This window comes from Crinia signifera, chromosome 6, assembly GCF_055691185.1.
Source record: "Crinia signifera chromosome 6, ASM5569118v1, whole genome shotgun sequence".
Taxonomy (NCBI): Eukaryota; Metazoa; Chordata; class Amphibia; order Anura; family Myobatrachidae; genus Crinia; species Crinia signifera.
Genome location: NC_139222.1, coordinates 126053725 through 126067143, shown reverse-complemented (window position 1 = coordinate 126067143; position 13419 = coordinate 126053725). Strand labels below are relative to the sequence as shown.

The window sequence follows — 13419 nt, the reverse complement described above, 5'->3', positions numbered from 1 at the left end:
CATTCTGAGATGCTGCACTGCAAGAAACAGACAGTGGGATATAAAAGTTATGCCGAATAGTACTGTAGTACGCTTAAATGTTTACTCAACAGCAAAAACTTATTCCCAGGATTTAAGGATAGTGCTTGGTCTTCATAAACATTATTTTATATTTATTTATATGTATGTAAAGTAATTTTCTAATATGCATGAACTAATCATGTATTGTTTTGCATTTACATTGAGCAACAGATGGCGAGGGCCAAAAACTGCACTCATAAACCAATAGTAAAAGTGAACCAATTAATATAAGGACTATAGACTATTTGTTTTATATAACTGCATTTTTTTTATAAATAAACCAATACAGGTTGAGTATCCCCTATCCGTGCATCCCTTATCCGAATTATTCCAAAAACCGTGGTTTTTGGAATCATTGGAATTTTTTTTTTTTTAACCCCTAACCCTCTTTTCATACTTACCAAGTCCCCGGGCGTCCACAGCAGGCCTCCGGCATCTTCTCCAGGGTCTCCAGCGGTCCCAGGAATGCATTGCGCGAGTGTGCGCGCGCGCCGGTGACGTCACTGGTGCGCGCGCACACTCGCGCAATGCATTCCTGGGACCGCTGGAGACCAGGAGAAGATGCCGGAGGCCTGCTGTGGACGCCCGGGGACTGCGTGGACGCCGAGGGACGCCCGGGGACAGGTAAGTATGGCTTAAAAAAAAATATTCTAAAAACCGGAAAATTCCCCTATCCGAAATGCTCGCGGTCCCGAGCATTTCGGATAGGGGATACTCAACCTGTATAAACATCACATAGGGCCTTATTTTGGTTCATTCTTTCTGACAAAATCCTTCTTAGATGGGCAAAACCATGTGCACTGCAGGTGGGGCAGATGTAACATGTGCAGAGAGAATTAGATTTGGGTGGGGTTTTACTTCAAAGTGAGATCTATATTGCAGTGTAAAAATAAAGCAGTCAGTATTTTCCCTGCACAGAAACAAAATTACTCACCCAAATCTAATTCTCTCTGCACATGTTACATCTGCCCCCCCTGCAGTGCACATGGTTTTGTCCATCTAAGAAGGATTTTGTCAGAAAGAATGAACCAAAATAAGGCCCATAGTGACACTTTTTGATTAGTAAGAGGATGTTCCTTTATGGAACGTGTTTTATTTCACAAACATATTTCACAGGTTGTTTGTTATAAGTTATCAAATGTATGCTCTATCACATAAGGTGCAGATGACCATGCTGGAGAATGAGAAGAAGCAAAATGAAAAGTTACAGGAATCACAGGTGAAACAGGTGAGAGGGTAGCATGACTTGACCTGCAATAAATTAGAGAATGTGTATACAGATGTGTCCTCATGCATCTAGCCTCAATACGCCACGCAGTGTGAGGTGCCTGGCTGGTGTGAGCCTGCACGTGCTGTGCAACTCTGCTAGCATCAGGCATTTTTTGCTGAAAATGTGTCTTAAGTAGCAATGTGATGTGACTAGGACGCTACAGAAATTTTCTAGTAAACAGATAGAGATAAAGAAGTCATGCGCATGCAGATGCTATGTCAATCAAGATACTATCAGGAGGGCCCCTCTTCCCTTAGCCATGCATACAAAGCAAATTCTAGTATCCACTTAACCAGCGCTATGTTCAGTCTCATCACTGATGGTATCCATTATCAGTAGTGTCAGGTCAATGTCCAATTCAGTGAAGATAGTATTCTCAAAGGCAATGCATAGTGAAGAACAATTTAATCACATGACAAATATAACATAAAATGGTAGTGACATAAAAAACAAAAAGAACGTGATCCACAAAAGTGTCGTGGTATAGTACGGGATATTACTGAGTGATTTAAAAATACCAGCAGGTTGAAACTGACATGCAGACGCCAATGGTAAACTTTAACATGGGCTTCTATGGAGCCGCAAAAAGCCAATCAGCCGAGGAGCACACCCGGAGCCTGCTGCTGACTGGCTGGGAGAGGACCCGTGTATGACATCACTGGGAAATCCCCCAGTTTTAGGGAGGAGCCACAAGTGTAAACACACTAGGGGCTCCTCCGGTTCATTATGGTGTTGGGACTGTCGGTTTGTTTTTTCTAACCCGTGGATGCCTACATAGAATGAAGAGGAAGCAATCTTTGCCGGAGGACATGGTGAATATAAGTTGCTTTCACAGGTACGCTAATGGATTTTTACTTTCACTATTGGTTAAGTTGTAGAACTACAAGACCCAGCGGACCCTTTAATGCTCCACATGCTGGGACTTGTGGTTCGCCAAGTCACTGCATGCGGGTAGACTTGCTGAGACTTGTAGTTCCACAACTTAACTCAATAGTTAGCCATAAATGTGTAAAAAAAAAAAAAAAAAGAATATCAGCCGGGTGCCCACCGCCCGATGGCACTGAAGACATCCCTGAGCTTCAGCCCGGGCAGGGGCGGTCCCCACTCCCCCCAGGGTCCCGGCCTGGGTTGACCAGTCAGGGATTAATGCTTTGGCTGGGGAGCTTATATAAAAAGTCTCCCTCAGCAGTGGCTGGTTTACAAAATACGGAGGGGACCACTATTCATTTTGTACCCCAGATTTTGGGAACCAGGACTGGCCCCGGAGCCTGGTGCTGGTTATAGAAATACAGGTACAACTCTCTCCCCCCCCCCCCCCCCCTTTACAGCCATATATGGCTACGAATAAGCCTTCCTTTAGTTTGGTCATCCAGACCATGCTTAGGACCTTAGAGAGAGTAATATCTGCCGCTTGATTTGCGTGGTGTATATTATTTTGTATGAGTGTTGGGGAGTTCCGCGTCCCAGTTCACTTTTTGTGTCTCCTTTTTCTTCTTGCATATCAGCTTGGATCAAGGCATTTACATTTTATCCATCCTTTCTTTTCTATTCAAATAGAGACAGGCCCAAAATTAGAGATGTGGGGCTCTATGTAAATATCCTGTGAAATACAGGCACGGGCATGAATTCTGGTGACTCTGCCCTTACTGTATCTTTACAACATTAAACATGTAAAAGGTGAACATGTGTCTGCATCTTACAGACCTTAATATTAAGCCATTGTATTGTTATCCATGATGTTATTCATGGCCTTATATTTGGTCTTGGAGTCTCTTCAAAATGTCACTGAACCACTGACGATGATATACATGTAATGGTTTAATTCCTGCAGGCCATAGCTTTGGCCAGTGTGAACTGGCAGCTTTGTCTTGCAACTCTTTCATCCTATTTTTCCATCATAACAGGTCAGGGGCAGATCTAGACTTTTCTTCTAGGGGTGGCAGTTTATGGTTTAATCTTGACCCCCCCCCCTCCAGTCCTGACTCCTCCCCTTCCCAGTCCCGTACCTATATATCCTGCTCCCGAGGAATAAACTACTGAGACATGCAATGCATGCAAGGGCCATTATGTGTGCATAATGGCCCTTGCATGCATTATGCAACAAGGCAACATCACTCTACACCTAGATTATACACAAGTAGAGTTTTGTGTGTTAATCCTGTTATGCCACCCTTGTACCAGCCAGGTCAGTTCTTTGATCACCCCTAATATAGGATTAGCAATGCACAATGTGCATATTCTGCCCTCTTGTTCTTTTACATGTACACTCATGTGGCTATTTGTGTGATTATGAATATCATAGATAAATCAGCAGCTGCAGATCTGTCATCTTCTTCCATGAAGGGGCAGGAGCCAACCAATGGCACATCCCCTTACACTTGTTCCCAACAGGAAGGAGGCCAGCGTGCAGGGCCGGTGCTAGGGTGTCCGGCGCCCTCCTGCGAACCATACATTTTGCTCCCTTTCACATTGCCCTTGCAACAAGCTGCAGCCCGATTGTGGGAGTGTATGCAACATGTCATCCTATGGAGGATCTCTGGTGCATGTACATGTATGCATACACCATCTCAGTGCTGTGTCTCAAAATGTTGCAGGCACTAAAGGTGCCCATATAAGCTGCGAGAATCTAATGCGTTATGGGCTAGATCGCATTGCACGGCATGCATGCAATCTGTGTGTGATGCAATCCAAAATCGTTGCAGCGTGAATGGCCACCTTTAGGCACATAACCCAGCCCATTATTTAATAAGTGTCTAAATTAATATAAAAACATCTACAATTATTAAAAAAATTGTTATAAACATGTATAATAAAAGACTGTTCTTTTGCTGTTTAACTCTTGTGCAGTCCCTCCTCTTCTATCTGCCTAGGCAGGAAGCTGAGGACACCATTACACCACTCGTGACTGAGGGAGAAAGGAGGGGAGAGAAGGAGGAGATGGAAGAAGAGGGGAGGAGATAGAGGGGGTGGAGTTTTGAGGACTGGCAGTGGCACTGGCACAGCACACTGAGAAGCGGGAAGGGGAGGCGGCACTGCTGCCTGTTCGTCATTTGATGACAGCTGACAGGCGCAGGGAGCAATGGGTAGGGGCGGATCCGGACATGACATGTCAACCAGGCATTCACAGACAGCGTTACATGCCTATGCGCAAGTGTCCGTGAGGAAGAGGGGGCAGGTCGCAGGAGGAGGACAGTGTGTGCGCGGTGCAGGCAGCTGCTCAGCCTCTCCATACCGCCGCCTGCTTGTCAGACAGGCGCTGCGGGCGGCATGCAGGAGGCAGTGACAGTGAGGGCTGAGGCAGGTTTAGCAGAGCAGGGAGGGAGAAAGCGCCTTTTCAGCATGGCGCCTCCCTGCTTTGCAGGAGCTGCTGAGTGGGTAGCGCCGGCCCTGCCAGCGTGCATATCATTAGAAGCCATTACAGCCTCTTGACTACCTGATCTGGAACACTCTGTACTCAGCCACATGCATGGAGAAGGGTAGAGCATGGGCAAATATAAGGCCATGATGGGCAGCACTGCCGCCCATCAGTGAGTCGTCCTCTTACCTCCCTGATTTCTGTGGACATAGGCTGGTGGAGAGGGCGCGGGAAGAGTTGTGGCCGGCGTCAGTGAGCAAACCCTACCACCAGGAATACCCCCCAAAACTAGCCGGGGGGGCTATCGTCCCTTTGCCCCTGTAACAGGTGTAGTTCTGGTGAATCTAGTTCTACCAAAAGTTGTGTTCACTTTACATTTAACTCAGGGATTATCTGCACTTTAAGTTTATATATATATTTTTTCAATTATATAAATATATCTTTAAAAATAATTTAACTTTATTAAATAAAATAAAAATAAACATTTTCTTAAAGGTTCAAGGGGAAGAAAATTGTCAGTTAAGTGTATAACAAATGCCAAATTTGGCAATGAGTGTTTAGTTTGCTGTGGGGAGTACCAGAGTTGCAGTTTGCCACATAAATACCAAAGAATACAATGTGAACAAGTGGAACCACAACAACAATAATAACAATAAAGCAGAACACAACTTTCCTGGATGGATTACCAGAAATTTATTTTAACCGCTTAATTGATAAATTTTTCCCCCCTAAAATCAAATAGAAATGATGTTTTTGTTTTTTTTAAATAAAATAAATAACATAAATATTAAATTTTAAATATACATATATATCTACAGCTTAAAAAAAAAAAAAGTAGGTTGTCCGGTCATCTAACATCATCCACCGCCACTCCCTGTGCTAATAGATATGACCAGTGGTGGCTGCAGAGGAGTGGCTGCAGCACAGTCCAAAATTTAAATAGGGGAGAAACACCAACTGCCAGTTTGAAAATGCAATTGGTGGCAGTTGCTGTGCCTCCCCTTTTTGAATTTTGAACTGTGCTGCAGAACATACTATAGTTATGTGTACACATTTGCCTCATACCTTCGTATTCACAATATGGAAGGCAATTAGAACAAGATGTCAATACACAATTAGATTTTATTAAGTTCACATCTGCACATGCAACTCATCCATCACTCTCTTTTTAAAAGATCATTTGGAAAAATGCAAAATGCTGTGGAACAATTGCTAATCTCGCTGTAACAATATAACTAATTGCAGCATAAACATTATTAAAGTATTAATCAAGCAGTGTGGCTAATTATGACACCAGGGCAGGTTATATTAAGGATATTTTTCCAATAGTAGACAGCACAATTAAGCATGGTTGTGTCGCATAAAACTATATAAATGAATAGCACAGTTTCACTTTAAGTAACCAGGAAGTATGTCAGGGTTAAATCATCTGGGGGGCGATTTTCTAAGACAGAAATGCGGTAAAAACCCCGTTATCAGGGTTTTTACCGCATTTCTGTATGCTCTAACCCCCTTCCGCAGTGGCAGCGCTGCAAAAGCTGGCGATTCCCTGCAGAAGCCTATGGGCTTCTTACCGCAGCGCTGTTTGAGGGATCCGTCACGGATCCCTCCCAGCATGCTCTGCGGCTGGCGCATCACTCTGCGCATGCGCAGATGGACTCCCGGGTCACAGACCAGGAAGTCCAGTGCCGGCACCGCATCGCAAGGGACAGCTCTTATCGCAAGAACTGTCCCTTGCGTTAATAACCGCATATGTTAGAACATATGCCGTTATTAAAAATGTGGTGGCCGGCGAAGAGGGGCGATAGAGGGCTGCGGATGTTACAACATCCCGCCCCTGGGCTGTAGAAGTGACATTATTTTTGGACTCACTGTTAGGTTAACCCTTGGTGCTCCAGGAAAAACAAAACCAACAAACAAACTGATGCAGGGGAATGCGGGGTGTTTTATTGAAAAACCGAAGAACACAGGAACTGATGCAGAAAACAGGAACAAACTTTATGAAACAAAATACGAAGTGGCTGGATAGCAGAATAAACACAGAGGTACCGGGTACAGATGCAGGCGGTCCAGCAGTTGGCTGAGGCTTAGGCTGAGGCACGAGGCACAAGACATGAGACACAGGACACGAGGCACAGGCTGTAGGAAGCTGAGGCACAATACACGAGGCACAGGACACAAGGCAACGGCTGTAGGAGGCTGAGGCACAAGACACGGGACACGAGGCAACGGCTGTAGAAGGCTGAGGCACAATACACGAGGCACAGGATACGAGGCAACGGCTGTAGAAGGCTGAGGCACAATACACGAGGCACAGGATACAAGGCAGATAGGGAAACACTCCTTTCCACAACAGGAACATAGAACAATGACCAGCCCTGAGTGCTGGTCTGGGGAGGACTAAATAGACCGCTCACAGGTGTCCAATTGAGCAGATTGCCTCCAATCATCAGGCACCTGATACCTCAGAGTCTGGAGACAGAGAGATAAGTCCACAGGTGCCTGATGCCCCTAGTGGTGATATACATGAAAAGAGAAACAGACATAACATAATGCCCCCCAGAAGAAGGCGGATTCCAGACGCCTTAAGAGTCATCTTTTCCTCCTGTTCTTCTTGTTTCTCTTAGTACCCGACGGGGCAGCCTTACAGAGCCCAGCGGCCTGGAGGGAGTCTTTTAGAATGTCCCAAACCTCGGGTGGACCGAACCTTTTGGTAATTGCTTCAGTGAAGGCAGTCAAATCGTGCAATGCTGGATCTTTAGACTCCACCAAAAAATTCGCCCATGCCAGTGCCTCCCCTCTAAACCTCATCAGCATATGGCCAATCAATTCCTCCATATTTGTACCTTCCCAAGGCTGGCAGAAAAAGGCACTAAGCGTGGAAATATTCCCATCAAAAAAGATAGTTCCGGGAATATACCCCGTGTCATCGAAGACTATGCCTGGGGTTGTGGTACTGGTGTCCCCTTCTCGAACCCCTGGCACGTCAAGCGGAACCCCTCGGATCTCTGGCACGTCAGGCGGAACCCCTCGGATCTCTGGCACGTCAGGCGGAACCCCTCGGATCTCTGGCACGTCAGGCGGAACCTCTCGGACCTCTGGCACATCAGGCGGAACCTCTCGGACCTCTGGCGCGTCGGGTGGACCCTCTCGGATCACTGGCGCGTCGGGTGGACCCTCACAGACCTCTGGCACGTCGGGTGGACCCTCACAGACCTCTGGCACATCGGGTGGAATTGCTCTAAAAGAAAAAACATTGCAACTGACGGCCGACACGGCGTCCCTCAATTTATGCCCAACGGAATCAGCAGGAGCGGACTCAAGACCGGGGGGCGCAGGAGTCACAGAGGCAACAGGCCCGGAGGCCAGGGCAGTAGCGTCCTCAGGCCCGGAGGCCAGGGCAGTAGTGTCCTCAGGCCCGGAGGCCAGGGCAGTAGCGTCCTCAGGCCCGGAGGCCAGGGCAGTAGCGTCCTCAGGCCCGGAGGCCAGGGCAGTAGCGTCCTCAGGCCCGGAGGCCAGGGCAGTAGCGACCCCCTCCTGGGGCTGGATAGGACCCCCTCCTGGGGCTAGACAGACGGAACCCCCTCCTGGGGCTAGACAGACGGGCCCTCTGGCGGAGACCGGGACATCGGGCCCTCTGGCGGAGACCGGGACATCGGAGACTCTGGCTGGGCAGCTCTGGGTAGAGACTCTGGCTGGGCAGCTCTGGGTAGAGACTCTGGCTGGGCAGCTCTGGGTAGAGACTCTGGCTGGGCAGCTCTGGGTAGAGACTCTGGCTGGGCAGCTCTGGGTAGAGACTCTGGCTGGGCAGCTCTGGGTAGAGACTCTGGCTGGGCAGCTCTGGGTAGAGACTCTGGCTGGGCAGCTCTGGGTAGAGACTCTGGCTGGGCAGCTCTGGGTAGAGACTCTGGCTGGGCAGCTCTGGGTAGAGACTCTGGCTGGGCAGCTCTGGGTAGAGACTCTGGCTGGGCAGCTCTGGGTAGAGACTCTGGCTGGGCAGCTCTGGGTAGAGACTCTGGCTGGGGATTGGCCAGAAGTTCCCCAATTTTAGGCCTGCGATGAGGACAGGAGTTCAAGAAGTGTTCAGGGCTGGCACAATATAAACACAAAAAGTTATTCCTGCGAAATGCATGTTCTGTAACCGATAGCGGAGCACGAGGACCACCAGTTAGTGTATGGACTACATTAGGAGCCACATCGACAGATGGTAAAAGAGTATCTTGAGGACAGGAATAACTGGTAGGCCCTTCTTGCGGTATGGAGGATTGTTTTGCTGTCACATGTCCAGGAATACCAGAAGCAGAATAAACTTGTAACAATGCAGACATTTTCTTCAGAAAGTCAGGAAAAAAGACACAGACTTGAGTCAATTGAATACGCAATAAAATGATGTCTGCATGCAAAGGGTTAATTGCAGTTTTTTCACAGGAGTCATCAGCAACCCTGCAAACACCTGGGAGCTCTGCACACAAGGTTTTAATTAGAGAATCCAGACTGACATGATCCTTAGTATTCTCTTGTCTGTTTTGGCTGGTCATGTTAGGTTAACCCTTGGTGCTCCAGGAAAAACAAAACCAACGAACAAACTGATGCAGGGGAATGCGGGGTGTTTTATTGAAAAACCGAAGAACACAGGAACTGATGCAGAAAACAGGAACAAACTTTATGAAACAAAATACGAAGTGGCTGGATAGCAGAATAAACACAGAGGTACCGGGTACAGATGCAGGCGGTCCAGCAGTTGGCTGAGGCTTAGGCTGAGGCACGAGGCACAAGACATGAGACACAGGACACGAGGCACGAGGCACAGGCTGTAGGAAGCTGAGGCACAATACACGAGGCACAGGACACAAGGCAACGGCTGTAGGAGGCTGAGGCACGGGACACGAGGCAACGGCTGTAGAAGGCTGAGGCACAATACACGAGGCACAGGATACGAGGCAACGGCTGTAGAAGGCTGAGGCACAATACACAAGGCACAGGATACAAGGCACAGGACACAAGGTAATGGCTGTAAAAGGCTGAGGCTGAGGCACAATACACGAGGCACAGGATACAAGGCAGATAGGGAAACACTCCTTTCCACAACAGGAACATAGAACAATGACCAGCCCTGAGTGCTGGTCTGGGGAGGACTAAATAGACCGCTCACAGGTGTCCAATTGAGCAGATTGCCTCCAATCATCAGGCACCTGATACCTCAGAGTCTGGAGACAGAGGGCGGTATTCAATGAGGCAGAATCGCCAAGTTTTATGGCGATTCTGTGTTTTTTTCATGTGTGCTGGCGATTTTTTGAGCTGAAAAAGCGAATCACCCTATTCAACGTCTTCTATTCGCCGATGACGACCGGTGAATGAAGCACCAATCGCCAAATGTTATTCTCTACAAATCGCCGTTTTTTGTGTATAGGGATTTTCATGGGGATTCGCCGGTAGTCGACGGGAATCGCCAAAAGTGTATTCAATGAGAAGTTGGCGATTCTTATTTCTTGTTTCATATCGCCGTTCCTCACCGAGTGTCCCTCGTCATCTTTTTGTGGTGAACTTTTATCGGAACATGTGAAATAATTGGTTTTAAGTGTTCAATTTAACTCTGCAAGTGTAATGTATTATTATTTGCTGCCCTTGTGTGATGTGATGGTCGTAGAAGTGCTATACAAATATATATTTAATTTTTTCTCGTATTTTTTTTTTCTCCCACAAAGCAATGTTCTTACCCATGGTGCACCTCACTTACCCATGATTCTCCTCCCCACCTCACTCCTTCGTTTGGCGTTTGCGGAGATTACACAGCTTTTGCAGTCTGCTGTATAGGATTCGTTTTTTCAGGGTAATTTGCATTTTTCTTGCATTTCACTGCAATTTCTTACAGTACTGAAGCTGTTTAGGGAAACGCCGGATTGGCTGAGAATCGCCGTTGGGGGCGGCGATTCTCAGCCACGTTGAATAGGGTGACACAGCTAGTCCCGGCGACTCCCTACGCTTGGCGAATCGACGTAAAAAACCGGTGAATGGCTGGCGAATGTAAAATCTGAATCACTGTGACCAACGATTCAGGTCATTGAATACCGCCCAGAGAGATAAGTCCACAGGTGCCTGATGCCCCTAGTGGTGATATACATGGAAAGAGAAACAGACATAACACTCACTCTGTTTTTATGTTATTTATATATACTTTATTATTATTAATTTTTTTTTGTATGTATTGTTTTCATGTAAATTTACTGTAATTTCTCTCAGAATAAAACAGCCATGGCTGCAGAGAAAGAACTGCAAGAACAGCTCAAATACATTGAAGAGAAGATGTCCAATCTGGAAGAAAATTTGGCTCAGCAGCAGGTAAATTTATGCTTAACATTCCTCAGTAATATTGCTAATTTCTACTGTTATAAAAAAAATACCATATGCTTGTGATAATCCCTTATTACCAGACTTCAGATTTTTCATATATATCAGCCGCCTTTTCCTTAAAGCTATATATGCCTACAACTGGACTGCTGCAGTACATATAGTGGAAACATGGGCAGACAATATGTATGTACATACCTCCTCATCATTTCATATAATGGATTACAGGGCACACTGTACACTTAACTGTCTATCACGTTCCTGTCAAGGTAATGCTTGCATTTATCCTTTGTTACTGTCTAGATCAGGGGTAGGCAAGTAATTTTTAACGGCGTCCGAATATTTCAAATTATTTTGATCAAGGTCCACAAAACAGAAAATCAAATATCTGTTATATGGGCACAGAGGCAGGGGCGGGCTGGGCCGGGGGGCAGGCTGCCATCTGCCCCCTAGGCCACTCTAACAAGAGTTTTGCGGGCCGCGGCCGTTTTACCTTTGCCGCCGCCGGCTTTCAAAACATTGCCGCCGTCTACGGGGAGGATGGGGACTGTGGCCGCGACCAAGTATGCACTAAGCAGGGCAGAGAAGCGCGGAGCTGCAGCAACAACATTTCTGCTGTTTCCTGTGGTGTCCCCCTTTTAATGTGCAGCCTGTTGTGACCTTTCATTATGCAGAGAGAGCAGCCTGTGGTGTCCTGGTTTTATGCTGGGGGAACAGCCTGTGGTGTCCTGGTTTATGCTGGGGGAGCAGCCTGTGGTGTCCTGGTTTTATGCTGGGGGAGCAGCCTGTGGTGTCCTGGTTTTATGCTGGGGGAGCAGCCTGTGGTGTCCTGGTTTTATGCTGGGGGAGCAGCCTGTGGTGTCCTGGTTTTATGCATGGGGAGCAGCCTGTGGTGTCCTGGTTTTATGCATGGGGAGCAGCCTGTGGGGTCCTGGTTTTATGCTGGGAGAGCAGCCTGTGGGGTCCTGGTTTTATGCTGGGGGAGCAGCCTGTGGGGTCCTGGTTTTATGCTGGGGGAGAAGCCTGTGGGGTCCTGGTTTTATGCTGGGGGAGCAGCCTGTGGGGTCCTGGTTTTATGCTGGGGGAGCAGCCTGTGGGGTCCTGGTTTTATGCTGAGGGAGAAGCCTGTGGTGGCCTGGTATTATGCTGGGGGAGCAGCCTGTGGTGTCCTGGTATTATGCATGGGGAGCAGCCTGTGGTGTCCTGGTATTATGCAGGGGGAGCAACCTGTGGTGTCCTGTTATAATAATGATAATAATACAATAATACAATTTTTCACAGCCCCTAGCAGCCCCCCCCCCCCCCATCTGATGGAACAAGTGTTTTCATTTTATTTTGTCTGATCACACATTGCGATCGTAGCTTTGCCCCTGCCCTGTTACTGAATTATATTCTCTGCCTACTTGCGGGGGGTAGGTAATTTAATGGGCCTTTGTTCTGGACTTGATGTACTACTTTGAAGAGACCCCCCTCCCCATTCCCCTCCCACTGCATAGCAGCCATTAAAAAAACAATACTCCCATCATATATTAAAACTTACAGGGAGTTGTCTGTCACAATCCCCGCTGCTCCTGCTGGGCCCTCTTGCTGTCACTGTGCCCTCCTGACACTGCTGCTACCGCTGGGCCCTCAGCTTCGCCACATGGAGCTGACTGAGCTCCTTACAAGCGGTGCGCAGGTGTGCGGTGATGTTACCCACGCACCCGCCACAATGCATTCCTGGGACCACTGCAGTTTCAGGAGTGAGTAGACAGTCCGCATCTCTGTCCTTTGCGGTCTGGAGATGGACCCCGGTCCGCCAGTTGCCTACCACTGGTCTAGATTCTGTTGAGTATAGATAGGTGTCTAACTAAACGCATTTGACCAAGATTGCTCGACCCCGTGATTGTCGATCTAGATGCCAATAATCTGCTATACTAGAACCAAATAAGACAATATACTAGAACCTGTGCTAATATTAGTAATAAACACACCAATATGCCCTTTTCTCTTTGCGAAAGCCTGCTTAAATGGGGGCGAAACGTGTCAGTCTAATGGTAACGGTGCCCATTTCTATTTATTTTATTCTTTGGCCTGGTGAATACAAGGACTTTCAATTGCACATCTCCCCTGGCCCAAACACAATCACAATCGGAGCACCAGGGGAGAGGAGATACTGCTTGTGTAACAGCAATTACAAGCCAAAACATGGAGTGCGTATTTTACATCAGCAGACACTCAACTCATACAAGACAAGTAAGCCACATCATTAGCAGGTAACCCAGAGTACATCTTCTACACCAGCTAGGGCCATAGCATCACTGATCCAGCAATCCAGGACAGAAAAGCAAAGCACAATGCTAGCGGCAGGTATTGTATACCCTATGAGTGACTGACCCAGCTGGAC

The 13419-nt window shown here is 47.5% G+C and overlaps 1 protein-coding gene across 4 annotated transcripts in view; it reads left to right on the top strand.

Moving 5' to 3' along the window:
• Positions 1 to 13419, top strand: part of CALCOCO2 (calcium binding and coiled-coil domain 2) — an 88259-nt gene that overhangs the window by 63762 nt on the left and 11078 nt on the right. For 3 of the 4 annotated variants that reach the window (XM_083147053.1, XM_083147052.1, XM_083147050.1), the window contains 2 exons: positions 1220 to 1288; positions 10926 to 11024. In XM_083147053.1, the coding sequence (XP_083003179.1) occupies positions 1220 to 1288; positions 10926 to 11024 (168 nt within the window). The remainder of the gene's footprint in view (positions 1 to 1219; positions 1289 to 10925; positions 11025 to 13419) is intronic. The other variant, XM_083147051.1, reaches the window with a different exon arrangement.